Genomic DNA, 26,799 nt, shown 5'->3' with positions numbered 1-26,799 from the left:
GGCACATTAACCTCTGGATCTTAATTACTGTTTCAGTGAAGGTTTTTCCATACTTATTGCTAGAGAGGATTATGTTAGCCAGCATTCTTGTTTCTATGGTATACTTGTTTGACCTCGCATTTTGTCCCTGAATCGGATGTAAATTGTAGAATAAAATCTATATAATTTTTTTCTTGATTGCCATTGCCTAGAGTTTTTATTTGCTAAATATAGCGTTCTTCCAAAATGTAAGTGTTGGATGTGTCGTCCTAGGCATGGCATTGCCTCAGACGTTTTACCTTCAGGCCCCCCTTTTATATTAGCTAGTTTTTGTTGGCTTTAGGACTCTGTGCACTTACCCTCTGCTAATAAGTGGCAACATGCTTGTGCTCTCTTAAAAATGGCAACATTGGCTTACATGCAGTTGCCACATTTAATTTACTTGTAATCCCTAGTAAATGGTACTACATGTAAATTAAAGGCAACGAGTGAGTTGCAGCACTCATTGTGCCACCCACTAAAGTAGCCAGCAAATTTGTCTGCGGAGTGCCTCAAGGTTCATCGCTTGCCCCATCCTCTTCAAAGTATACATGATCCCTATGGTCGGTGTCATCCATTCACACAACACCAACATCCTCTTCTACCCTGATGGCATGCAACTCTTCCCCCTCTGACAAGACCTCCAACCAGGAAGCAAGTTCATCGCCTTCATGACCTGGGCTGCTAATTTGATGACAGCCAGCTGTCTCAAGCTCAACACTGACGAGACAGAAGCACTGATCCTCATCAAGAACACCTCACCATGGCATCCCAACTGATGGCTGGCTTAAATGGGACCCACATAATGCCAGTGCCTTGAAAATATTGGCAGCAAACTAAACATCTCACAAGTCAACAAAGTCGCTACATCCTGCTTCCACACCCTCTAGATGCTGAGGTTGAGGAAGATCTTCAAAGGGATCCAAAGCAACACTAGAAAAAACTGGCACCACGAGTTGGACTATGGGAGCACCCTCTAAGCTGGGATCACCAAGCAACTCTGCAGCCAGACTTCTCTTTAACCTTCCACCCAGAACGCCCACCACACCACCGGGAGCTCCACTGGCTCTCTATACCCAAACTTGCTCATCCTCAAACACATTCAAGGCACTACACAAAGTGGGCCCTACCTACCTGAATAGTCTGATCCCTTTCCAACAACCACACAGACACATCGGCTTCACAGGATTCCTACTTGCACATATCCCACACAAACACAGAACCCACTCAGGAGGGCAAGCGTTCTCCTGCAACACTCATAAAGCGTAGAGCAGCCTCCCACTCCACATCAGAGGCTCTACCTATCTTCGTGAATTTTGCAAAACGCTGAAGTCCTGGCTTTTCAATTCACCACCCAACCATAGGCAGGGCTAGGCGCGTACACACACTTGCTCAGCCAGGATGCCCTCACAGGTGGTAGTGTGCGCTTTACAAATATACTTAACAAGAACATTCTGTCCTCTAGCTTCAGGTGAGTTATTCCCATATTGAAACTTTTCACCTGACAGTGTGAACCTCCCCATTCACTGAAAAACATACTTTTCACTCCAGTAGTAGAAGAAATACATGTCTCAAGGATATTTTCACCACTTGCCACTGTTAAAAATTAGCCAAACACACAATCCATAAGGATTATAAAAAACAAATACTGCCAGCTACATAACCAAAATAATTAAAAGTTAATTGCGGCAAAATAATCAGACTGATGTTGAAATTGCGACTCTCCAGGCAACCCATGCGTGCAAACATCATCAGGACATTAAAGCACTGAATTAGCTTTGTGCAAGATAAGTACTGTTTCAGCTGCTCCCTCCAGCCATTCTGTAAACAAAGGCCGGCTTCTGAAAAGCAGTTCTTTACAGCTCATAAAGTTCACATTATAAGGGACTGAAAGATGACCTAGGGACACCTTTCCAGTTTGCTCGAGGCATCGTGCCCAACCGCTCCACATATCCTGTCCCTCCTGCTCCTATGCCCTTCTGTGCTTTGTGGTCTCTGATTGCAGCACAGTGCCACAGAAAACAGGATAACTAGAAATCCTGCTTTATTGTGCCTGGCTGAACCTGTGCTCCAGAATGCTACCACAAAGTAGGGTATTGCAAAGAAACCGCCAGACACTTTAAACATGCCTATTTCAAAGTGGAATGCTCTGCTAAAATGGGTTCCATTGATTTAAGGTTAAAAAGGAATAAGTGAGTAAAATAAAGGGCTGTAATAATGCCGCAAGATTTACATTTTTGTACCACAAAATTCGCATACTTATGCCGCAATATCCTGGGGACTCGTCTTCCTAGGTAATGGAGGGATGGAACTGCTAGATTTGTTAGACACAGCATACATGCACCAATTCAGAAAAGCAGCTGCACACATTTAGATCATAAGTCTGTGTGTTTGAGATCAAATAATATTTAAAGAAGTGTTAATTTATTTACTAGCCATACTTCAGTCAGAACACTCATGGAGGCAGTCATTATGCACTAAAATGCAAATGCGATCACTCATTTTAATGGCATATCAAAATTTTGAGAAAAAAAACTTCTGGCTTGTTCGAAAACCCTCAGATACCTTCAATATCTTCAGTGTAAAGGGAAATTTTTTTCTTTCCTTGACATTTGCAGTGACAGTCTTCTGAGAATGTATAATTTAAAGATCTATCTATTTCACTGTTTATTGCCCAACACAAGGCACTCTTGTGCAGGTATTTGGTGGATATTATTCACTTTTCAGCAGCACACATACATATACTCTTTACTGATAATAGTCACAGCTATTTGTTGTCTTCCCACTTTTCGTAGAGTGAAGTTGTTCTTTTATTTCATTCTCTCTGGCTATCTTTACAACATCTAGTGGCTGTATGGTAGTCCGGTATGAGACTGCCACCATTTTTCAATTTTGATTGCTTGCATTATTTTTTTTTCCTGACCGCTTTGACACACAGTTGTATTTTGTTATCTGCAGTTCTTACTCTCTGCTGATGGGGCTTGTAGTTTTCCTTATGTGATGGCCACGCTGCTCTTCAATACAGAGCTATCACCCTATTAAACAATGCATAAGCCAGCAAGTGGGGAAGAATATAAAAGCTGTCTCAATGAAAAATACATGCTATAAATCAAATGATAATGTCCACATTATACTGCAAACATGAAGCATGCATTAGATAAAGGAATTTCTGGGCACTTGGAAATCTATGAATAGTTTACTTGGGGCATTTCTTGGAAATCTTAAACCAGCTGAATACATTTTGTTTAGTAAGACAATTACTTTAGTATTCAAAGTAAGGGATAATGCATAACGTTTTTACTTTTAACTACAGAACCAACTTAATTATATACATTTGTATCAAGGTAAAGCAAGCTGTGTAAGACCGATGACTTAGTCATGGTAGTTATTTATTGCTCTGTTCTTCACAACAGTAACAGAACAGCCTGAAGCAGAACAGCCAACATGTGTTTCGCCCCATCGCATTGTGCATGCCTAGGGCCTTTCCAGCCTTGAAAAAGCCCCAGGTCTTACTTTGAAATATTTATTTATGTTCTTTGTAGAGTGCATGAATCACCCCCAACCGGGGTATCTCCACGCTATGACGGCTCTAGATAGCTTATTTATGTTCTTTGTAGAGTGCATGAATCACCCCCAACCGGGGTATCTCCACGCTATGACGGCTCTAGATAGCTAAGCCCAGGGTTTAGAAAAGTGAAGTTTTTAATTTCCTTCTGAAAGATAAGTAGCTGGAGGAGAGTCAAATGTGGATGGGGAGCTGATTCCAGAGAGATGGTGCAACGTAAGAGAAGGATGTACCACCCAGCCGGGTTTGTTTTATGCGAGGTACAAAAAGAAGCTCTTTGGACCCATAGCGGAGGGTCCTAGAGGGGATGTATTGGATCCATTTATCTGCGATGTAGTTAGGTCCTAGGTTGTTCAGGGCTTTATATACCATACAGCAGATCTTGAATTTAATCCTTTCCCGAATGGGCACCCAGTGCAGTTTGCGGAGTAGGGGAAGTGAGGGTGTTCTGGGGGAGCATTGGTCACCAATCGAGCAGCTGTGTTCTGGACTACTTGCAATCTGTTAAGGGAGGATTCCTTAGTTGAGATCAGCAGAGCATTGCAGTAGTCCAGACGACTCGTGACCAATGCTTGTATCAGAGTTTTCCTTGTGAATAAATGGAGTAAGGGGAAAACTCTTCAAAGTAAACTTAGTACATGGAAGCAGGTCTTAGCGGTCGAGGTGGCATGCTCCTCTAGGTTAAGTTTCTGATCAATTTTTACCCCTAGGTTCTTTACCACAGGTTTGGGGGAGGGTGCAGGGCCCAATTCTCCTGGCCACCAATTGGGAGACCAACTTGTTACTGCTTCATGTTAAGCATGATTTCTGTTTTCTCAGCATTCAGCTGGAGGAAGTTGTTGCTCATCCAGTCAGTGATGGTTCTCATTCCCTCCGAAAAGGTGGCCTGAATGTTAGTGTTGTTTTTATCAAATGAGAGAAGCAGTTGTGTGTCATCGGCATAGGAGATTGGTACAAACCCTAGGTTTCTTATTAAGTTTGCAAGTGGGGTGACATAAAAATTGAACAGGGTCGGGCTCAAGCAAGAGCCCTGGGGTACCCCCTTGGTGAAATATAATGTAATTATCCCTGATTTACTAAACAATTTGGAGTAAACCCATTTTTATGAGGGATTGGGCGGTCATGCCCTCAAAGAGGATATTTACATATAAATAGAATCTGCTATAATAGAATACTAGGATTCCAAGACTTTCTTACCTAACCACAGGTCTTTTTTCTTTCAGGCAATGAACGAGACTATGGCGTCCAATGCCCAGAAGAATAAGTTTTTGATTGACGGCTTTCCTCGAAATGAAGACAATCTGCAGGGCTGGAATAAGCAAATGGATGACAAAGCAGTTGTGTCTTTTGTGCTCTTTTTTGACTGCGATAATGAGGTACTGCACAAATGAGTCGTATGGATTACTTGCCAGTTTGTATACCGCTACCTGAAACCCCAGTAGGTGTTCTGTTTATATAAATGGTTTATGCGGTCTCAAAATGCCTAATTGTGGGGCTGTCAAACTGTTTTGAAATACAGTAACGATACAAGAGTTGCAGAAAACAAAGTGGTATTTAGGATATGGGGGTCATCCGAGGACGCCATGTGTGCCTCGTTCATTAGTCCTACAGAGGCTTAAGAAAACTGTGATTCCTAATATACCTACATTAATACCAGGTGACAGAGGTAACAGCCAGCCAGAACCCTCTAGCCTGCTGTTTTATAATTGTTTTCAGCATCTTTACACCTTTCGTGCAGTCTGTAATTACTCTACCACCCTCAGCTATCAAGGTCCTTTGTGAGTTTTTGTTTTTCATTGCTGCCCACCACCTTTAAAACCTGCTTTGATTCTGACATTACCCTAGCGCCAAGTGTGTAAAACAGGCCCCTGCAGCCCATACAGCACAGCCCTTCCAACACACAGTGGGCCCCAATTCAGCCCAAAGCTAATGAATATTTGTGAGATGTGAGAAATTAAGGTAGGCGGGGATCCTACACCTTCTACAGAGCAGGCCCATCATTTTGCGTTACACCGCTGCCTAGCACCCCAACAATGCATGTGTTTTATAAGTTTTATTGTTTTCTTTGTTGCGCACTAGTTTCATGCTATGCCTTCTCACACACACTATGAAGTTTCCCTCCTGCACCATGTCAAAGAGATCCTCTGTATAGTGTTACTAACATCAAAACATCTGCACAGTGCCTAAACGTCAAATAAAGGCTTGTTCATACTGAGTTTCTACAAGAGGTTTTATGTGGTTAGGATGCGTTATGTGCACCAGTTTCACCTTCATGGGTGAGACTGCATACTGGTACTTAATGGGCCTATTGTCATCACAGAGAGAATTTTTCAGACCAGCGTTAGACCAGTCATGGGCCCATCCTGGTATGTGTCTTTTTCACTTCCTGCACCTCGCATCTCTGGCTAGAGAAGTCTTAGGGAAGCACCGCCCATTAGAGTTTGAAAAAAAAGTGTAAACGTGTTAAAAAAATTAATTTATCAAGGAGAAGGTTTACAACATGGAGGTAAAAGGCATCATTTCTGCACTGCAGACAGCCACTTACTGCTGCACGACCCAACACCCTTTACCCTAACCCGTATCTGTTGTTCTTTCCTCAACGACTAGAAGATTTCTGGGAGAAAAGCGACACAAAAAATTAGGGTAAAAACAGAAGCCATGGTGGATGTAGGAGAGTTACAGGGATGCTCTGAGATTTTAGTGTTTGGAAGTCACTATCATATGTTGCTTGTGTCTGAGCTTCTGAGGAGGGAAATATCCTTGAATCAAATGCTGCATCCACTTTTATTGGTTAGGCTATTACTCACTGTAGAATTTCGAGTCTTGGCCATTGGCACAGTTTGAAGTTCTTTCCTTATGTTTTTTTGTCATTGTTACTTCAAGAAGTCGCCCTTTTTTCTGTTTTGTTTTTTACTTAGCTAGCCACTGACTACGTATTTTGAGTTAGCTTGTTAACTCGTATGTTGTTGGCTGGATTTCTCCTGCAGAGTTTTTCATGTAATGAGTTGAAAGGTTATTTCTGTAGACGTTGCTGCTTTCTCTGGGGATTGGTTCTTTTATTCACCATCTTGTGAGCAGATCGATACTCATCAGGGTCATATAATATTGGAACTGTTCACTTTTAATAAAAAAAATTTAAAAAAAGTAAAACTGATAAAGAAACTAGGGAAAATGTGTATGTGATCTAGCAACCGCCTATGTTTTTAGATTTCTTTAAATTCCCTTAAGTCACCTATTTTGTGTTTTTAAGAACTGCTTCTCTAACCATGCTGCTACTGTAATAACACGTTAGGTGGATTGAAGTTAGTTCTTCATTTTAATACATAGCCATTTAGGCCAAAGTAATGTTTTCTGCCTCTCCCATTCACATTTTCTCCTGCTCTGGGTTCACCACCTGCATAAAAGTAGGCCCAGGACCTTGGAGTTCACGTTGATACTGATTCAATATTTTCCCCCTAAATCAATGTGGTAACTTAGCTTCTGTCCCTCTATCATTTAAGACCTCTGAATGGGATTCTCTTCCACTCCGTTCCCCCCTCCCACCACGGTCGGTTCCTTGCAGGATCTCTATAACTATCACAGTAATCTTGTCACACTCAAATCGTTGCATTGATTCCAATATATGCTGATAACTATGCTGCAGTTCTGGTCCAACCGCAGCTGTTATGTAACCATACAGCCCCCCACGTATTGTACCGGAGAGTTCAAACCAAGTCCCCATGGCCTTCAAAACTCTATAGTTACCAATGAAACAATTGTATAGGGAGCTTGGTCCCAGGGAGCTAACCTGGCTATGGATATGTTACTGACCTACCCCGCACCTAAACTTTCTGTCCCACCTTTAGCAAAAGTATTGTCATGTAGTTCCTACAAATCTTTATAGGATCTGCGTGTTTGACCACATAAACTGAGGGTTTGGTGTTCAAACTGATTCCAGGCACACCCAAAGGATATGTTCGTCTGTAGACCAGCCAGCTCACAGTGCCGCTATAAGCCCCACAACCTTACCAAGGAGCGAAATGTTTCTGGCAGCTCTCGAACATGACAACCCTGACCCCTCAGGGATCGTGGAAACCGTACAGTACTTTTCACTTAGTCACTCATACTCATTTCGTCTTAGAGAGGTACACAGAATAAATGATGGGGACTTCTTCAAAAAATATTTATTGAATCAGCATCATTCTAGTATAAAATACGTATGCTGCAACAACCATTGGATAGAAACAGATCTATACGATTATAAGCACCAACAGAGAAAATAAAAGGTAGAATTATACCATGGTGCTAAAACAGTGTATATATGCAGGAAGCAAGGCAGTAATCATGAGTACTCCTACGATGCAAGCCCTAACTATATGTACCAACGTTTACCTAGCATGTATTCCTGTGTATTGGCAAGAATCCCCTTAGAAAAGAGCCAACCTCATTACCTGATTGGAGAGAACGAAGGACCCCGTCTTGGTCTTGAGTTGGACAACCCGCAAGGAATGTCAGACCACTGCGTGCTGGAGTGTCTTAGTGCATGGTCTTTAACGTCTTGTGTCGGGGTGGAAGCTTCTCCTATGGTTTGCCCAGCGAAGATGTGGTACTTGTATACCAGAAAGGTACCCTCAGGGGTTCTACCTAGATGTATCATGGTACTGTGGGCTTGTCGGCCAAGGATGATGAAAGTGTTCACTTTTGTATAAAGTTATTATGCAGAAGATGGTAATCCTGCTGTGATACCAAGAATCCTCATGCATTAAAAAGGAGGCTAGTTTTTGAAGAAAACCACACATTTATTTGGCACCCAACTAGGTAAAAGGTCAGCTTCGGAGCCGTTATGTAGAGCAAGGTAGGACAAATGTAGGTAAAATGTCGTGCAACTACCTATGCCTGTATTGGGGTACATTCAGGCTCATAACAGTATCAGTATTATGCTAGTGTATCTTCCCTGTGGATTTTCCTTTCTGTCCCCTCCAATTTATGTCTTAAATCCAAACATGAACTTCTGGAAAGGACTGAAGATCAACCTGTTTCTCTCCAAATTCAAACTTTAGACCATTGGACTGATCCACTTCCCAGAAAAACGTTCCTCCTACCTAGCAGCGTATGGATGTAAACTTCCAGTATCTGGCAATAAAATTCCAACTAACATGAATCGGCCTATACTGGGAATCCCAGTGTGAGATTCTGACATAAAGTACTTGAAAAGTGCAAGTGCTGAATCGAGGAAAAAAATAGACAATATTATGCTGGTCTTAATGTAATGCAAGACAAATGATATCCAAAGCTTAGAACTTAATGAAATAGCGTGTCATTCGAGTTCAACAAAGACATGACAACTGATTTTAAATGAATTGTGCATTGAAAAGCAGTCTAAAGCTGTAGTGGTGTTTTGGTTGGCAACTAGAGCAGGTATGCAGTGAGGAATTGTACAGAGAAGAGCCACAGGGATCCTTATCTTCCTTCTACATGGCCTTCAGCATTTTCTTTATTATTATCTAAATTGTACGTCATTCATGTAGATGTTCATCTTTGCAGGGTTAAAACCAATGATAAAATGTTGCTTCAAAAGTAAAATAAATACCCTAGTGCCCAAATTATGCATTCTTAACTTGCATCTAAATATGTAATCTGTTCACTTATTGCCAATATTCTTTGTCTGTGCCTTTTAAGTTTGCTAGAATTGAGTTTGTCTTGGGTGGCTTGTAACTAAATAAGAGTATCCTAAGCTAAAAACTTTAATTCCTGTTGTTTTCAAATTTAAAGGCAATATTGGTATTTTGGTGGCTTTGCAAGAAGGACTTTTGTACTGTTATGTCATGAATTGTCTTTTACAAAACATTCTCTATTTGTTGCTAGACCTGTATTGATCGTTGTCTGGAGCGAGGAAAGAGCAGTGGAAGGACTGACGACAATCGAGAAAGCCTAGAAAAGAGGTAAATCAGTTGCTTAAATGTCTAGCTGTAGCATCCATTTTTTTCTCTTCATTTTCTAATGCAGTGTTATTTTGTTCATAGAATCCAAACCTATCTGCGGTCAACAAAGCCCATAATTGACCAATACGAAAAAAACGGTAAAGTCAAGAAGGTAGATGCTTCCAAATCGGTGGATGAGGCAAGTTTGGTGTTTTACTCCTTAACAGCACTTGGGGGCGAGGTTATTGAAATTAAACAAAACTGCAAGAAATATGTTTGTTTCAAACCATTTTACTGATCCTGGATTACTCCCATAGACTTGTGCAGCCAGTTTTGTGGTGTTTGTTTTTTGGTTTACTGTTACAAGTCTGGATCACACTAAAGGTGACCTTAAATTTCGGTTAAAAGCGACCCTCAATTTGGTTAAATGTTCTTTTACTCATGCCACACCAAAAGAGAACACAAATGTAGTAAAAGGAGAATGAAAAATTTCTTAGTAGACATAAAGGAAAGTTTCAATTCTATTAAGGACACGGGTGCAAGGATTATGCTCTCCATTGTTTATTTTCCTTTCCAACAGTGTTCAACTTTATTAAACAAAATATCTTTCCCATAGTCCACAGGGGAATGGTCAACAAAAGTGAACCAATCAACAATTCTGGGAGACCACAAAGACAGGAGGCTTCTGGGTAACTTCCTCTTTCTTGACTGCAACCCTTTTACATATTACAAAACTCCTTTAGATGCTTCCGAACGTATGAGAATTCAGATAAAGACGTATGAACCTGAACTTGTGAACGCCGTGCAGCCAAAATATAACTGGGCAAGCAAAACAATGCACATGTAAACAAAGCTGTATTACGATGCTGCTTCAGCAGAGAAAACATGAGTCAATATAGAACTTTTATGAAAAACCAACAAAGGAAGTTTAAGGCTATACTTGCGCTGGACGAGGTGCTGGGACACCACAACCATGAGCACCCCTTGATTGGGAATGTGGCAGAGTCTCAGGAACTCCAGGCAGGAATAATAATTGCCTGTGTGTCCTTAATAGAACTGAAACTTATCCTTAATGTCTACTAGGATATTTTTCATTCTATGTCCGGACCATGGGCGAGGATTATGTTCGTTCAAAGCTTGTCTATCACCAAAAAAGCCATGACCTCGAAAAAAAATAAAATATTGAACATGGAATCCGAAGGCCAATCTGCGGCATTAATAATGTCCTCTTGGCGAGCCCCCATGGACAACACCTTGGAGGCCATTCATTGCACCTCTGATTGAGTGAGCCCCAAAGTGCGACTCATCAATGCCCACTTCTTGCATGACCCATCTCATCCAGCGGGCTATGGTGGGAGGAGTGACTGCTTCAGAAGGTTTCTTGAGGGCTAGCAGCAGCTGCCGCTCACCATGAGCCCGTTGCTCCTCCGTCATGCTCTCATAAGCCTTCAGGCAACGAACCACACACAAATTGGAATGCTTCTCGAAGGCAGGGTATGACACCACCCTGGAATCTGACTTTGTGTGCCTAGAAATATGAAAAGTGACCCCCTGGGGGTCCAGACCCGTCCAGAGACTTATAAAGCTCGTAAATTAGATACTCTCCTACATGAAACTAGACATAAGAGCATGGCGAGCTTTGCTGACCATGCCTTCCGAGACAAATATTTGTCCGATTGTCTCATCTTAAAAAGAGATAAAACCTTGTGAATATCCCACAATTTGGAATATCTGGGTTGCGGGGGGAGTAACAGGCAATTCCCTCATCTGCTTACATATCTAAGGATGTTCACCCACTGATGCTCCTTGGGTGGGTGCATGACCCGCAGAGATTGCTCATCCTGTAGGAGTTCATTGTACAGTAGGCCAACCCCTTATATGCCAAAGAAACTAGAACATTGATGATGTGGACCACCTTGCACCGCATAGGATCCTGATAGTTCTGAAGACACCAACCAACCCATCTGTACCAATCTGACCTGTATCGCTTATTTGTGCCGTCTGCCCAGGCTGCTGCCAAGATTCTTTCAGCCTCCTGTGAAAGGCGTTGGAGTCTCCAACGTTGCTTGAAATCCGCCAGGCCATGAGGGGCATCCGACCTTGAAGGACCAGGGGATAAAGACCGCCCTGGAGTCCCAGAGGATACCCTGATTTGAGGTTAGAAGGATTGGAGAATCCCAGGAAAGTTCCGGAAGAACTGGAAACCACACTTTTGATCTCTAGTAAGGCATGATCAAAACCATCCTTGCCTATTGTCTGCGGATCTGGGCTGAGAGGTACATGAGCATGACGTAAAGGTGTAACCTTCTTTAGCGACCTGCCTTGGAGGAAGGCATCCGTCGCTGCAGCCATATTGTCCGGCTTCCCGGTGAAATATTTGGGGAGTTGATGATTGAGGCGGGAAACAAAAAGATCCCCAAAGGGATTGCAGTCTCCGAAGACTCGCAGATCTAACTGCCAAAGGCTAATGTCAGACCATGTCCTGGAATACCAGTCCGCAATCAGATTGGACGCCCGCGAAGGCATTCCGCTGTTACTGAGACACTGTGGTGGAGACAGAACGTCCAAAACTCTTTGGCCAGGTTCGCCAGAACTTTGGATTTGGTAACCCCTAGATGGTTTATGTAGCGAACTTCCGACATTTTGTCCATCTTGAGGAAGATACTGCAGCTGATCCTGTCCTTCATCCAACACTTGGTAGCAAAGGACAAAGAGCCACACAAGGTAGTGGTGGATACAAGGTCGCACTTCAAAACACCACCAGACACTGGGCTATTGTAGTGAATTTAACATAGTTATTTTTAGAACCGTAAGTACAATCGGTGCCACTCAGGGTAAGATACCCCACTACCCAGAGTATCAATAACACAAGACACAGAGTGACTTGTACAATGTATTTAAAATGAGAACCCCAGCACTCCAAATGATTTTACGTACAATTAAGTATATTAGTCCATAAAGCAAAGAAACACAACGATGAAAAGAGATTGCAGGAAACACCGAAAAGAAAATCAATTGATTATTCATTGAAATGATTTATTTTCTGATAACACCAAGACCACAACGATTGGCACATAATCATTTGTTGATACATTCATAAATTGATTTTTCTATGATGTGGGTGGTAGTCCAGTCCTTGTTGTGTAGAACATCGAAAACAGCCAACGGGCGTTTCGTCACCACCGTGACTTTCTCAAGGCTTCAATGTTGCTCGAACAGGGGCCAGAAATCTCATCGGCTCAATAGTCACGTGCACAAAGAACATCTTGGATCCACATTCAAAGTTCTGATGTGTACTTTTGGTCCTTTCTTCCTTATTTAGTTTATTGAGCAGAAGATTTGTCCTCCAGAATGCTTGTTAGTGCGTGCGTACGTTTAACATAATTGATTCTTTGTAACGTTGTTTAAAATTTTTAGGATAGATTCCAATCTCTAATGGTACTGTGATACGACCGTTCAGCAGAAATGATTCTTTGTCGCGTTATCAAGAGAATAATAAGGGCACTATAATAAGACCATCCAGCAGTTGTGGTTTTTTGTGTCTCGTTGTCAAAAGAATAGTAGAATCCGATACCTGGGAGAGCATGGGGAGTGAAAGCTGCTAGACGAGAGCCCCCTGCCACAGCCGGCCATGACAAAAATCTTCGGATTAAAAAATCTTCTTATTGAAAGCTTGCGCCTTGTCCGGGGAGGTGAACTTTACAAGAAACTTGCCCGACTCCTTGATAAATTCCTCCCCAAAGAGCCTGCCTTGTGCCACAGCGCCTGCCCCTGAGAAAGCGAGGTCCCTGAGTTTGGGGTCAACCTTTAAGAGGAGGCAATTCTCTTGAGAGGGCGCAATTTACTTTGCCTGCGAACACTATATGGCAGATTTGCGCCCAACCCAAAACCGATTCAGGGGAGAGAGGGTATTTGAGGCCTTAGCCTCCTCAGCCAGGTCTTAGATTTTGGTGATGGGGCCACAGACGTCTAGGAGCTTGTCCTGGCAGGCCTCCCAGGACCTATCTATCCCTTTCTTGTGGTGACGGGCATATTTCTGCAAAAACGTGGCCATCCGGGCCTCTATCTCTGGAGTGACTGCCACCTTGCCCAAGAGGGAGGGGTGGGGACACTCCGACCTAAGGCATGCCCTAGCCTCCTTTTCCAAGGGCTTCTTAAGGTGACTTGTGATAAACTGGGCAACCTTACTGGTAGGGGCCCGGCATATCAGAAGGGTCCTCCGCGCAAATCGAGGGGGTGTGCCAAGGCCTGGAAGAACCGGCTTTGTCATTATGAGACTTCTCATCCTCCACATCCAGACCACCCTAGGGAGACAAGGTGTCTGCAGCCCCTGCCGTGTCAGTAGAACCAGGAGAGGGACTGGCCAAGAAGGCCTTCTTAAGGTGCCCAAAACACCAAGATCAATGGCAGGGCCAGACTTGCGCTTTGGAGCATGGTTAAAGGAGGGAGGGGTTGCTCCCTTGAAGAGGATGGTTCAGCATAAGCGTAGGCAATTTCCATGAGGCGGCTGTTCAAAGGTGCCCACGGCTGCCACAACCACCTGATAGATGGAGGCATCCACTCAAAATTCATAGTTGAGAGGGAGGACCTGCAAGGACTCCTCCTGTAAGTAGTCTCCTTCCATGTCCATGGCTTAAATCAGAGGGGTGATGTGTGAGGGGTGAATCCAGAAAAAGTAGCACAAGCCACAGGGCAGAAATATACACCTATAGTATGGGAGAAACTCTTTTGATGAACCTAAGGCTCTGTGCACCCTTTGATGGCCAATGCATAAACGATGCCCGAGGCAAACTTTCATCACCGCGACTGGAGCAATGAGAAGACGCTCCCCTGTTTTATTCAGCTGCGTCAGAGGCGCTGCAAAGACCCAAACGTATCATCAAGTCAAAATAGCAGTTATTACACCGCACCACAAGAATCAAACCAAGCTGAAACATGGATGGCTTAACTGCTGGATGAGCAGGCAAAGATAGAGGAAGTTACCCAGAAGCCTGTGGTCTCCCTGAACCGTTGATTGGTTCACCTTTGTTGACCTTTCCCCTGTGGACTACGGGAAAGATGTTTTTTTGTTTAATAAAGTTGAACACTGCTGCAAATGGAAATAAAGAAAGCAGAGCTTAATCCTCGCCTCCGGTCCTGACATAGAATTACTGTTTGTTTGGTTTCATATTCAAGTACCATTATGTCCTTGCTGGTTGGTTTGTTGAAGAAAACTTATGATTAAAGTAAGCACCAAATACATGTGTTAAATTACAGATTTTCTTTGCTGTCTCTCATCATTGCATAGCCTATACATCTTAAAGTGACACCACCGAAAGCTGTGTACTATTACACAACAAGCATTTGCAATGCAATAGGTCTCGCATTTCCGAGAGTTTGAGCTATTGGCATTGTAAATGACAATGTCTTTTATGTGTTTTGAAAATCTGCAAGTGGTGTGTAAATGTACTTCATGCTTATAGTTGTTGTTTATGAGAAGCAAGGCTGGCAACAACTTCGCCCCTTTAACTGCCACCCTTCATTCAGTAAGCATGGATTGTAAGTATTTAGGCACCGCTTGCCGGTTTTCAAAACCCATAATTAAAAGGCATTGTCATTTACAATACCAATAGCTCAAACTCTCCCAAATGCAATGCAAATTGCAAATGCTTGTTTTACAGGGTTACGATGGTACTTTCTAATACTGTTAAACAATAGGCTGCTTTTAAACACCCAGGTTCTAAGAAACAGTTACTTTCCAGTTACAAATTACCCGCTCTAGATTTGGTTATGTCTGCAAAGGCTTTTGAAAACTGGACTGAACCGCTCTTTTCTGAAAAATGGTCTAGGTACCCATGTCCACACGATCATGAAGAGGAATTGTCTACATTAGCTTTCTTTTATCCTCCACTTAAATATGTTATGTTTTATCATGTCACATCCAGTCATGCTGTGTTATGTTATGCAAAGCAATCATGCACGTAACAATGCCTTTAAAGAAACAGCTTCCAGAGCAGCTGAACAAAAAGCTGGACATGTCTCTCCAGAATCACCGAAGCAAAGTGAAACGTGTTGCATGTCCGCGCCCAGCTATGTTTGAAACATTTCAGAGGCACTGCTGTATTGTTAATAAATACGCAAGTAATTCATTAGAAGCAGTAACCCCAGAGGCACCATTGTAACAAGCCTCCTTTTTAAGGGCCCACGCCATTCCCTGTGCCGCAGTAAGAACCATTCATTTGGGACCAGAGGTCTCATGCTCCTTTTCCAACAATTCAAATCTCTGCATGAAGCAGGAACTCGGTAATGTGAGACCCAGTCTTCCTAGCTGTGTATCTGTCTCCCTGGTGCACTATTATTCTGTCCTGAAGTGATGGTGTTAAGCCAACACTGCAAGAGCAGGGAGATGTAACACTGCATCAGCCTGTGATGTGACTACAGGCCAGATAATGCCACCCTAGTCTCAGAAGAGCAGCTGCATTTTTTACGTACTTTGGCAGTGGGAGCCCCGTCTCCACATCAGAGACACTTCGGGAAAGGGAAAGCGAGAGAGGAGAAAAGACAGACGGGGAGAGAAAAACAGTCGAGAGGACCAGAAACAAGAGGGAGGGGAAACAGAAAAAGAGAAGGAAGGGTGACTGAAAAAAACAAGCATTTGTGCGCGGCGCTGCTTCAAGGAAACCACGCTCGGTTTCTTTTTTTATTTTTTACTTTAACACTGAGTACGGTGTCCTTAAAGCGGGCGCCACGCTCACCAATAAAATAAAAAAAATAAAAGAACGAAAACAAGCACACTGCACATCTCTGTTCTGGATCCGAGAGGAAGATTCCAGCCACGAGACGAACTCTTTCTGCCTCAGGGCCAAATTCAGCGGCATCTAAATGCAGAGCGCACGCTCACCAATAAAGTTTTTAAAAAAACAAACGAACAAAGCACGGTGTCCCTGAACCGGGCGCCGCGCTGATCCTTTAGCAAGCAAAAAAACAAGTAGAATCTTTTTTAATATTATATACAAGCCATAGTTGCTGCTTATTTATCTTATGTAACTAACAACCTTTGACAAAGCCAATAGCCCCGACTTCTTGTAGTTATGATACTACTTGTTGTATCATATATCTGTATATAATGACAGAAACAGCAAAATACAAGTCGGGTGGCACACTATGCTATGCACAGATTTTTTTAGCGGACGTGTATTAAGCCACGCCCTTAATTACATTGGCCACGACCCTTTGCCAGGCAAACCGCCCCCGTTTTTCCATCCCACTCAAAGCCCTGTATGTAGTATATAAAAGTAAAGCTGCACGAAAAAAACACCCCAAAACAAAACATCTTGAGAATAGCTAACACTCAAGTGGAGTGCAAGATTTAGTAAAACATGGGAAATATAAACGGAATCTTAGTCCTTGACTTGGATTACTTGAAAAGTCATTACATTAATTGCTTATAATCATCAGTAGAGTTAAGGACATAAATATACTACTCGACCCGAGACCCGGAGGGACCCGGCCCACTTAAAGCTCTGCCCCTGTCATGCAATGCACCTAACAGGGAGCAACGCTGCGTTTCATGATGCGTTTCTAAACCTGGGCCACCTTAGCGCTGCCGGGGCTCACTTATATGACACGCAGCCGCTTGTCTCAGGGTTGCTCTGCTTTAAACACACATTTGAACAATCTAGCTTTGCAGTACTCACAGGGCTGTGCACAATACCGGCGGCCGGTCACTTGTTTCTGCTTTGATCCCCCTCGTGGTTCTTCTTGGCTGATGAAATTGCACTTTCGTGGACCCTCCTTGGAGAATATCCACGCGCTGCTACGCTGATCACTGCAATCACACAGAGAAGCAACACAGCCGGCAGCAAGCAAGCCATATCCGTTACCTGATTAAGCGGGAGCCAGAATGAACACCCTGCTTGGACACAGAGTCTGTTAGACAAGGACGTCTCTTCCTTTGCTTAACTTTATAGGGAGGCTTTCGAAACTACGCCTTTTAATTGGGAAACCAAACCACCTCCAGTATAGTGAATTTCTCCCTGAAATTTTACAAGAATCTCAGAGTAACAAGCATTGGCCGCACGCGCGCCTCGCGCTTGAAGTTTAAAAAAAAAAAGAAAAATAAGCCCGGCGGAGCGTGGCGCGCGCGCGCGCGCGCTTGGGGGAGCGGACCCTTTGAAGTGCTCCCAAAAGGCGGATTGCATGGCGGCACGATGCGCGTGATTGTGCGCGTGCTAGCCATGCAATCCGCTTTTTGGGAGCACTTTTGAAACCCGTATTCTATAGTCTCGCTTTGCAATCGCTTACGCGATAGCAAGGCGAGACCTAAAAATGAAATAGGCAGACAGCCTTACTGAAAATATAACTCGTGAGTAAGAAAGAAAACAATGTGTTGCGTTAATCAAATTAAATAATTATACATGCTGTATCTAAGTCACTGCTAATTGAAGCACTTGTAGTAAATGGGAAAATGCAAATGTAAATTTCAGTCCATTAATACAATTCACTGAGTGTGAAGGAACGTTTGACACTTGGAGACCATTGTATTTTAAGTGGCGCCGGGTAAAGGCAGTAGTTATTCTCCTTCAATGTTTGGCCCGCAAGATAAAGAGGGCAGATAGAACAATGTCTTGGGTAAAGTAAAGTGTTACTCTAGGATATGACAGCCTCTTTGCTTCACATTAACATTAAGGCTATTCTGGGATGATGTTGCACATCTTAAATATCTTCCTCTGAGTTTGTGCACTTGTCTAAATGTTTCCATGTAATCTTCCTATCATGTGCCAGATCTGCAGCACTGCCTGCTTTGAGATTAAAATAGCTGCTTGTAATCTGATTCTAAATGGTTCTAGCTATGGCTTAAATTGTCTCCCAATGGAAATGCAGGCTAAGGTATTGGAAATAATGACAGCAAGATCCTCTTTTTTCCTATCATATTGCTGATTAAATAATTGCATGATGTAGACTGAATTCATAATCTGTACTAAACCATGTGACAATCCAGTGCGCTCTCAGCTTTCTATTCTGAAGACAGCAGTTTTGTTAATGGCGAACATGAGTTCCCCAGAGCCAGTTTAATCACAAGCTGTGAGCCAGTAAACAATAGCAATGAATGCAAAATTTCATCATTAAGGTTACTTCTGCTTTGCAGCAGTGATTTCCTAGAAGCAAAATAAAATCCCCAAGTTGAGTAGCACCAACTTGTCCCACAGAATTTGAGTCAACAAGAATGACTGAATTATTTGGGGGCATGAATTCAGATTGTTTGTTTCCTCTCAAATTTCTCTCCTCTCCTTCCACCATAATGTCAAGCCTGGAGCTTTCTTCGCAAAATTTGAGTAGATGCTCATGTAGGATACCATGATGTGAGTATCCTTCTGAGGTGAGGCGTTCCTGTAAAGGTTTTGCTTCGAGTTTTATGTCGTTACAATACCAAGCAGTTTGTATTCACAACATCTTCTTTGTTTTACTGAAAAACAGCATGATGGATCAGTTCCTATTCAAAACTAAAAAGTCAAATAATTGCTACTGACTACAAAAGTCTAGCAGAATATCTATTAACAGTAGCTGCTTAAGAACCCCAGTAATACTTCCCTATTACATCCAACCTGTGTTTGCCTTTATTCTAAAAGTTAGCAAATTTGGGAGTAGCTAGCTTTTGAGAGTACCAACAGGCCTCTCAAAATCATAAAAATGTTTTCAGACCTGCAGGTCTAGTGACCAGAACAATCTGCTCTACCTAACTGAAATGCTCCTGACCCATAAACTGGTCTCAAATTGTGTGATCCTAGACAAATATTTTATTTCACGGAGTCGCTTTTTTCTCGTGTGCAAACCAAATTAGATTTAATCTAGGCTATGGACCCAGACTTGCAGCTACTATATAGAAAATGTAATTATATGAGCAGACTAATAAATTGTACATGAAAAAACAAAATGTAAAAGTCAAATTATAAACCTGTTATGTAAATTAAAATCTGAGGCAAAAAATTAAGTTGGTATCCTTCACTTGATTGTTTGGAGCAGCAAGCACAGTATAATATGGACAATGAGTGGTCTCAATTGAAGCATAGGCAAAAAAAAAAGCTTGCATTAGGAGTAAAAAAGACAAAGTGATATTCTAGAGCTTAGCATATTGCTTCCTCTGTTAGGATTAAAAACAACATTTAGTAAAGCTCTGAACTTCCCATAAAAAAATCAGTTTTTCTATATTTTTGTGCATTAAATAAAATACTTCATCGTTTGATGTATACTTGTTTCTGTATTTTCCTAAGTTGAAACAATAGAAATTGCTTAGACCGTGGTGCTCGGCTCCCAAAATGACTCAGTGAGGGTTCCTGGATTCCAGCAATGATTCAGTAGGGGCCCTCATTTTCCATTTCTGATTTGTTGAGAGTCCACAGAGGTAGAAAGGTTTATAATTTCTGTTCTAAATTGATTGGAAGGTAATTTTTTTTGTGTGGCTGTGATTGCCTTCTTCCACTTCCCTCTAAAACAACACTAATTTACATCAATAAAATATCATATTTTAGAATACAAAACTGATGACTCATTTATTGCAATTGTGGACCTAGGCTCTAGCTTGAACATTTCTTCTGACAACCCATGCAACAATTGCCAAAAACAGAGAAGCAAACACTTACTGGGCTGCATCGTGTGCCTAGCTAGTTTTTCTTGTCCTCTTTGCTATTCAATTTAATATTCTGTTGGTGGATCATTAAAGGATGGCTAGGGGAATTTGTTGTGGATAGTGAAGGTTGTCATTCTCAGTAGAAGGCACTTTTCTTCTCCCTTGATGAGAACATGCATGTACATGCTGTTGAATATTTGTTAGCTGTACACTTCAATCATCAAATTCTGCAGTAGCCATTAATGCAGGATGATATTGGGGGCTCTGTACTGGGACCACATTGAATGGTTTTCGCATCTATTGACACTGAATAAGATAGTAGTTTGCCCCTCCTTTTCTAAAATCATCTCCTTGTTTTACAAGGGATGCAGGTTCCTCCCCCTGCAAACCAAGCGCTTAATTATGTAGTTGAAGAGCAGGTTTAAGTGGTTGGGCAGCTACATGGGAAATTCTGAAGTCACTCAAGTTGCGAGGAAACTGCCATAGATAACAGCTGAGGAGCAAATGGCAGTGTTTTGCCAGAGGGGAGTCGGTGCTGAGAAATATTACAAACCGGTCATATTTGTTGCAATGACTTGAAGTTAAAGTTTGACAATTTCGACCTTATCCCACCTTATCTATTAAAAAAAAAAACATATAAGATTGATGTTTTGAAATTTTAAGTGGGTATGCCATTTCAGAATTAGAATAATATTGGCCCGTTATCGTTATTGTTGATTATTGAATCTGATGTCTGCTTGCAGAAGTAAGCAAGGAGACTTTCTTCAAGTTACAATGTATGGTTTCCTACTCGGTCGTGGCATTGCCTTATGCTATCTCATTCTGTCAAAGCTATTATCAGATTTTTAATCAAATTAGGAATGTTGCCATCCTTTTGAGGTGGAGCATTCGAGACCTCTTGTATATACTTTAGTATATACTAATATGTGTATGTACTTTGTGTGCTCTGGAGACCAGCCCTAGGCCTTGTCTCCATCCACCAAGGGACTTTTTTTTTTCTGTTCAACTGCCTCTATTTAACTGTCTTCATAGAAAACGGCCAGTAGAGGTCAGTAAAATACCAGAATTGCGTTCTGCTGAGGGATTTCTATTTTCTGGCAACTTTCTTGATCGAAAACGACCAGCCAATGTCAGTAAAATACCAGAATTTCTTTAGCATTCTCTAGAATCCAGTCCATAGAAATTGTCTTCCACGAGCTCCCGTAGAAAATGTTTTTCAAATCTTGTACTTTCAGTGATATGACCACCGAAGAGCCTGAGTTTATATCAGAAACAGAGCTTTGGACTATACCATTTCGCGCTGAAAGGCAATATTTTCTCTCCATGTGTTCCCATACCTGGCATGTCACGCAGTTTGGTGCCTACTTTCCCTCCATGTTAAAGAACAGTAGATGTTTCAGCACCCATGCTAATGTGCTGCATGGCTAAATGCATATAAGGTTCCAAAGGCGAGACCGATTGCATTGCAAATGTTGTTCTTGCTCTCTCTGTGGAACCTTGCTATGATGTCATCCTACAGAATGTTGGGAGTCAAATCTTCACAGTTGACTGGGCTGAGCAGCATGCTGGCTGCTCCTGGTGGGGTCTATTGTACCATCTTGAATAAAACTACCTGACTCAATCACTACAAAAAGCTTGTTTCTTTTCCAGTGGCCAAAGCCCCCAACACAACCTAGATATCCTATGAATTTAAAATGTCACTATAAATCCCTTATCTCATCACACATTGGATAGTTGCATACGTTGTTGAGAACCGCTCTTTGCAGGGTCTTCCTCTGTACTCTGGAAGATACATTTCTACACTTGGCCTGTAACAGGATTAGCAGTCTTTTCAGGCATGTCCTTATGCATGTAAACCCGTAAAGGGAGGGAGTGGATTTGTTTAAGTGGGCAAATGCTATACGGCCTCCTGAGATGTTCTTAAACACCATATGAGTATAGTAGAGCCAAAAATGGCAATTCACCATTCGTATTGTCATAGTCTATCTTATATTTTGGCTAGAGGATCCTTCACCCACTGTAGGAGGCATGCTTTATCATTGGGTTCAGTCCAACATCTAGGGGTGCAGTCTACACACCAACAATGGGCTCAATCTTACATTAAGGGAGCTAGACTGTTGCAAAAGATTATAGTGGAGATTCTTATAGACAATATAAAGTTATATATTGGTCTCCTGGGCCAATGATAAGGTTAAAACTAGTAAATAGGGGGAGATGCATGAGAACCAAACCTATTCTTACATTTTTTCATCCGTAAACTTGTTTCAGCTGACTGATAGCGCTCCATGGGTCACAGTCTTTCACCGGGGCAAGTGACCTGTGTATCCCTGCTGCTTTTCCTCATTACTATTAATATATACTTGCAGGCTAATTACAAAAGATTGGCAATAAACCACATGTTAAAGTTTCAGAAATAAACGTAACACATCCCAATATGGTTCATGGATGTGTAACATGGCATTGCATGCTGGTTTCAAACTTGGATACGGCGAGTCTGGCAAATACATAGTGCTGCATAGATTCCTTAGCCTGCCATTAAAACACACAGCTAAACACCTATCGCCCTGTTGAGCAAAGTACCATTTTCTGTTAGAAGGAACAAGTATCACAAGCATGCAATTTCATTTTTAAAAGTCATTGTTTTTATTTTCCTACATTGTTGGATTTGTTTATATTCCTTGGTGTGAAATGTAAGCAACAAGCGTTGATGCTTTATGGCATTCAAGAATACGAACGACCTCATCTAAAAGTAAAAGAGGGTGTTTTATTATTAAAAGTACCAGTTTGTACTTTTCAAAAAGCTGTGTTACGTAATCAAAAAGTTAAGAAAAAAACGTTATTATTGCAAGCTTTTAAATATAGAATAAACGTATTTGTTACGTACTCTAATGCGTACTATGGTAAATATTCAAACGCATACTGAGTCTACTTAAAGGAGAACAACTCTCACACATTATAAACACGTGTGTTAATAATAAAACTGTGGCATCTGCTTATTGTTGTTCTGGTGCCATGGTTACTTGAGAATGTATTTAGATCATATGCTCCACTCTTGCTGCCTAGCTACGTTGGTTTAGAATGTGATCTTTTAAACAAGAAGAGGCTGTTGATGTAATGACATGCCCTGCCTGGATGGGATATTTCCTATAAAAATAAATCCTATATTCAACTCTATATCCAAGCTCAAGTCATCCTTTCTCTAGGACCTTGGATCCTTCAAAGACATTTTTGTTCAAGCTATAAACTGGCTGGATGTAGAATGTTTTCCTTCAACCCCCAGTTATTGTCTGAATGCATGTGTTATCTTAGTGCAGTCAAACAAAACAACATAAAGCAGTTACAACAGGAACACATACGTCTAAAAATAGTCAGTTTTTGGCTTTGCTAATGCATATTGCTACTTACAAACATTTAATTATTGCTCTTGTTTTCAGGTGTTTGCTGCAGTGCAGATTATTTTCGACAAAGAAGGTTAACTCCACACTGGAACATCACCTAGGAATTGTGCTGAAATCTCCGAAAGATGCAACTAGAACTCTTCAATTAATTTTCTGAACTGTCAATTTTTTTTTTTTTAACTTTTAATATGTATCAGTGTGACTTATTACAGACAGCAGTGTTTGTTAGCTGATTGTCAGGTTTGTTCAACACACGTTGCTATGAAATTACTTTGTCCTAATCAACTGTGCATAGTTTTACAGAATTTGGCAGCAAACTTTTAATTTGCTGAAACTCTGTGAGTGCATCGAAATATCCATACGTCCTCTGTAGTACGAGGCTTGTCTGTGGTTCAGAAAGATGAATCAAAGGCTGCAGAGTTTGTCATATGAAATAGCTGGTCTCTTTCTTCATCAGGCAAGCCTGGCATCAGAGCCAAGAACTAATTATTCATGTAATCACAAGGTATACATAGGAAATACTGCATTCATAAACTTTGTGGTCTACTGCAGTTGTCCTGTCTGTGCATTAAACACAAAAAAAGTGTGATCCGCAGAGTAATCAGGTCAGCTGTGGGTGTTCTGTCCTTTAAATGTCATAGCCTCTAGTGGTGGCTTCCTGTATACCAGCAGGGTCATGAAGGGTTGTACCTCTTAAATTGAAGCATCTGTATCTTATATGTAGTGGGTATGGAGAGTCCGATGAATATAGGTTGCATTGTTTACAATATATTTTTCTTTAGTTGAAGCCAGCAGTCCAGCCAAAACAAGGGCCTACTTAAAGTAAGCAAAATCTGTACATGGCTCTATTCACGGTGCCTCTCTTTGTTTATCACGGCCCCTCCCCTGCTCATTTCAGCCCCGGCCCTGTCCATGTGCAGTGAATCATTAGCCTTCATTTTGCGGGTAGGGGAGTGGCATAGAGCACTTGTAGGTTTGGTAAAAAGCAAGCACTTGTATTTAAATACAATATTTGACGTCTAACTTTCTCATGTTTTGCTCTGCTCGCATATACTAAGTGGTGACACGGCTTATATTTAACTTATTTTGTTGAGATGCACAAACTCCACGTCAGGGTCCTAGATTGAGGTGGGTGACAAAGCAGATATTAAATCATTGTTTTTTTATGTTCAAGAGGCATTGCTTTGAAATACTTTTATTTTTTATGCTGTATCTTATCCATTTCTCTTCATGTTTTTTTATCGGCTGTCCTCCCATGTAAGAGATGCAGATGGTGTACTTGTACCCTCTATTGTGTATAACCTCTGTTTTTAAAAATGTGGGTATTTTGGGGACCAACTTCACCCATATATTAAGTAAAAGTTTTTCCACAAACGATGCATTGATTCCGCTTAACATAACTTTCTTCAGTAGGATTGTGTACTGTACTACTATTATAATGTTGTCTTCTTGGTTAGATGCACTGGAAAAAAATTAACGTCGATGTCCAGACTACTGTGAGATGATCCAAGTTCTGACATTGCAATTAGAGCTGCTATCCTTACTCAATTATGGGATTTTTTGCCACTGTTACTTTCAGATTCACCTCAGCGCACCTATCCTCAAAGACATTTACCGAGCTTCGCAAGTTCAGAAAAAAAAATACCTTTTCGGAATCTGTAAAGATGGTTAATTCAACTGCCCAGTAGAGCAAATGTCCTCTTTTAGGCTGTTATTTTTTTTTTTAACCTGTGGGTTTCTTATAATGTTTCTAAGTGAATTTATGTAGCATGAAACTGGCAAATTGGTAGCGCAGTGCTGTACAAAGGGTGAGGTAAAAAGGGATGAATTCAGAGTAGGCGGATGAAGGTAAGGATATTGGCAGTGTAAGGTGGTTTCCCAACTGGGACCATTCATCTAGTGGATAACATATGGACGACATGTCACTTACAGAAGACGGTCTTGATTTTCCTCTAGACATGCAGGGGCAAAAGTGTTTTTTGGATCTAGGTAGTGGTATATCAAGAAGAAGCATGATACTGTATATTAGTACTACATTTCTTTACTCTAGCCTCCTGCACTAAGTTCTTAGAAACCAACCAGGTTGTGGAGGGAGATATGTGTTCTTTGCGGGTGAGTTCAAAGAGAGGGGGATGACCAAGGAAAAACTTCACTTTCCTACACATTCCTGCAATGTTCCTGTAAGGTCTGTGTGACAGTCAGCATGTTATGTTATTTCCACTTGATGTAGTGCACAAATCCTACCCACAGTACATCTTTGCTCTATGCCAACACAGGGCCACTTCATCAGCCTAAAACAGCCTGGTCTTCAGAAGGTTTTTTTGTTTGCCAAGTCTGAGCAGCAATGGAGATGCTATGGAAGTTGATTCCATGTAGATGGGGCGTTAACCCCTTCAGCGCTGGGCGAATTCCGCCGCGGTGCTGAAGGGTTCGAGCGCGGGCGGGCTCATGACGGAACGGTTCCGTCATGAGCACAGCTCAACCGTGGCTCATGACGGAACCGTTCCGTCATGAGCATGGAAGGGGTTAAAGGAAAAGGTCTCCCACTAAATCTGTAAGTATGAATGCGGTGAACAGTCAGGAGTGCCTTCTAAGCATTCTTGCAGGAAAGTAATGCCGCAGTTTGTCCTTTAGGAATGCGGGGGCTCCACCCATCAGAGCCTTGTGGAGGAGGCAGCAAAATTTGAACACAGTGTGCTTACCGACCCGAAGTCAGTATAAGGCTTTCAGTATGGGCGCTGATGGTGAGCCTGCTGGGAGATTACAGACCAGGCGTGCAGCCGTGTTTTGCACCACCTGGAGTTTGGCCAAGAAGGTATAATTCGCTGCCATGAGCAAAGCTTTGCCATAGTGAAGGTGGCTTATGTATAGGGCCTGAACCAGAGTCTGCCTTGCAGAGGATAATAACCAAGGGAAGACTTTCCTTAGTAGCTGACTGGTTATGAAGTATGCCCCGCAAGTAGATGAGATATGATCTCTCATGGATAGGGCCTGATCTAATTTAATGCCCAGATTTTTCAGGATGAGCCGGGGTGAGGGGGCCGCCTCCAGTTCCGAAGCCCAACAGTTGGTGTCCCAGAGGTCCTGGGCTGTGCCAAACAGCACTACGTCAGTTTTTTCGCTGTTCAATTGATGACAATTCATCTTCATCCAGGCAGCGATCCTTCTCATACAGTCCATGAATCGGGACTTACCCTGTCAGAATACTGACTAAACGAGATGATCAGCGGTGTTTCACCCGAATAGGATATCGCTTCAAAGCCGGTACGATTTAACAATCCGGGCAAGGGGGAGCTACGTAAATATAAAACA

At 42.0% G+C, this 26,799-nt stretch overlaps 1 protein-coding gene across 1 annotated transcript in view; it reads left to right on the top strand.

Moving 5' to 3' along the window:
• Nucleotides 1–24,864, top strand: part of CMPK1 (cytidine/uridine monophosphate kinase 1) — a 69,680-nt gene extending 44,816 nt beyond the window's left edge. The window contains exons 3-6 of the mRNA XM_085602677.1: nucleotides 4,807–4,959; nucleotides 9,428–9,504; nucleotides 9,586–9,682; nucleotides 23,524–24,864. Coding sequence (XP_085458803.1) covers nucleotides 4,807–4,959; nucleotides 9,428–9,504; nucleotides 9,586–9,682; nucleotides 23,524–23,565 — 369 coding nt within the window. The 3' untranslated portion in view covers nucleotides 23,566–24,864. The remainder of the gene's footprint in view (nucleotides 1–4,806; nucleotides 4,960–9,427; nucleotides 9,505–9,585; nucleotides 9,683–23,523) is intronic.
• The last annotated feature ends 1,935 nt before the right edge of the window (nucleotides 24,865–26,799 follow it).

This window comes from Triturus cristatus, chromosome 4_2 (assembly GCF_964204655.1).
Source record: "Triturus cristatus chromosome 4_2, aTriCri1.1, whole genome shotgun sequence".
Lineage (NCBI taxonomy): Eukaryota > Metazoa > Chordata > Amphibia > Caudata > Salamandridae > Triturus > Triturus cristatus.
This window is presented reverse-complemented; position numbering and strand designations above follow the sequence as displayed.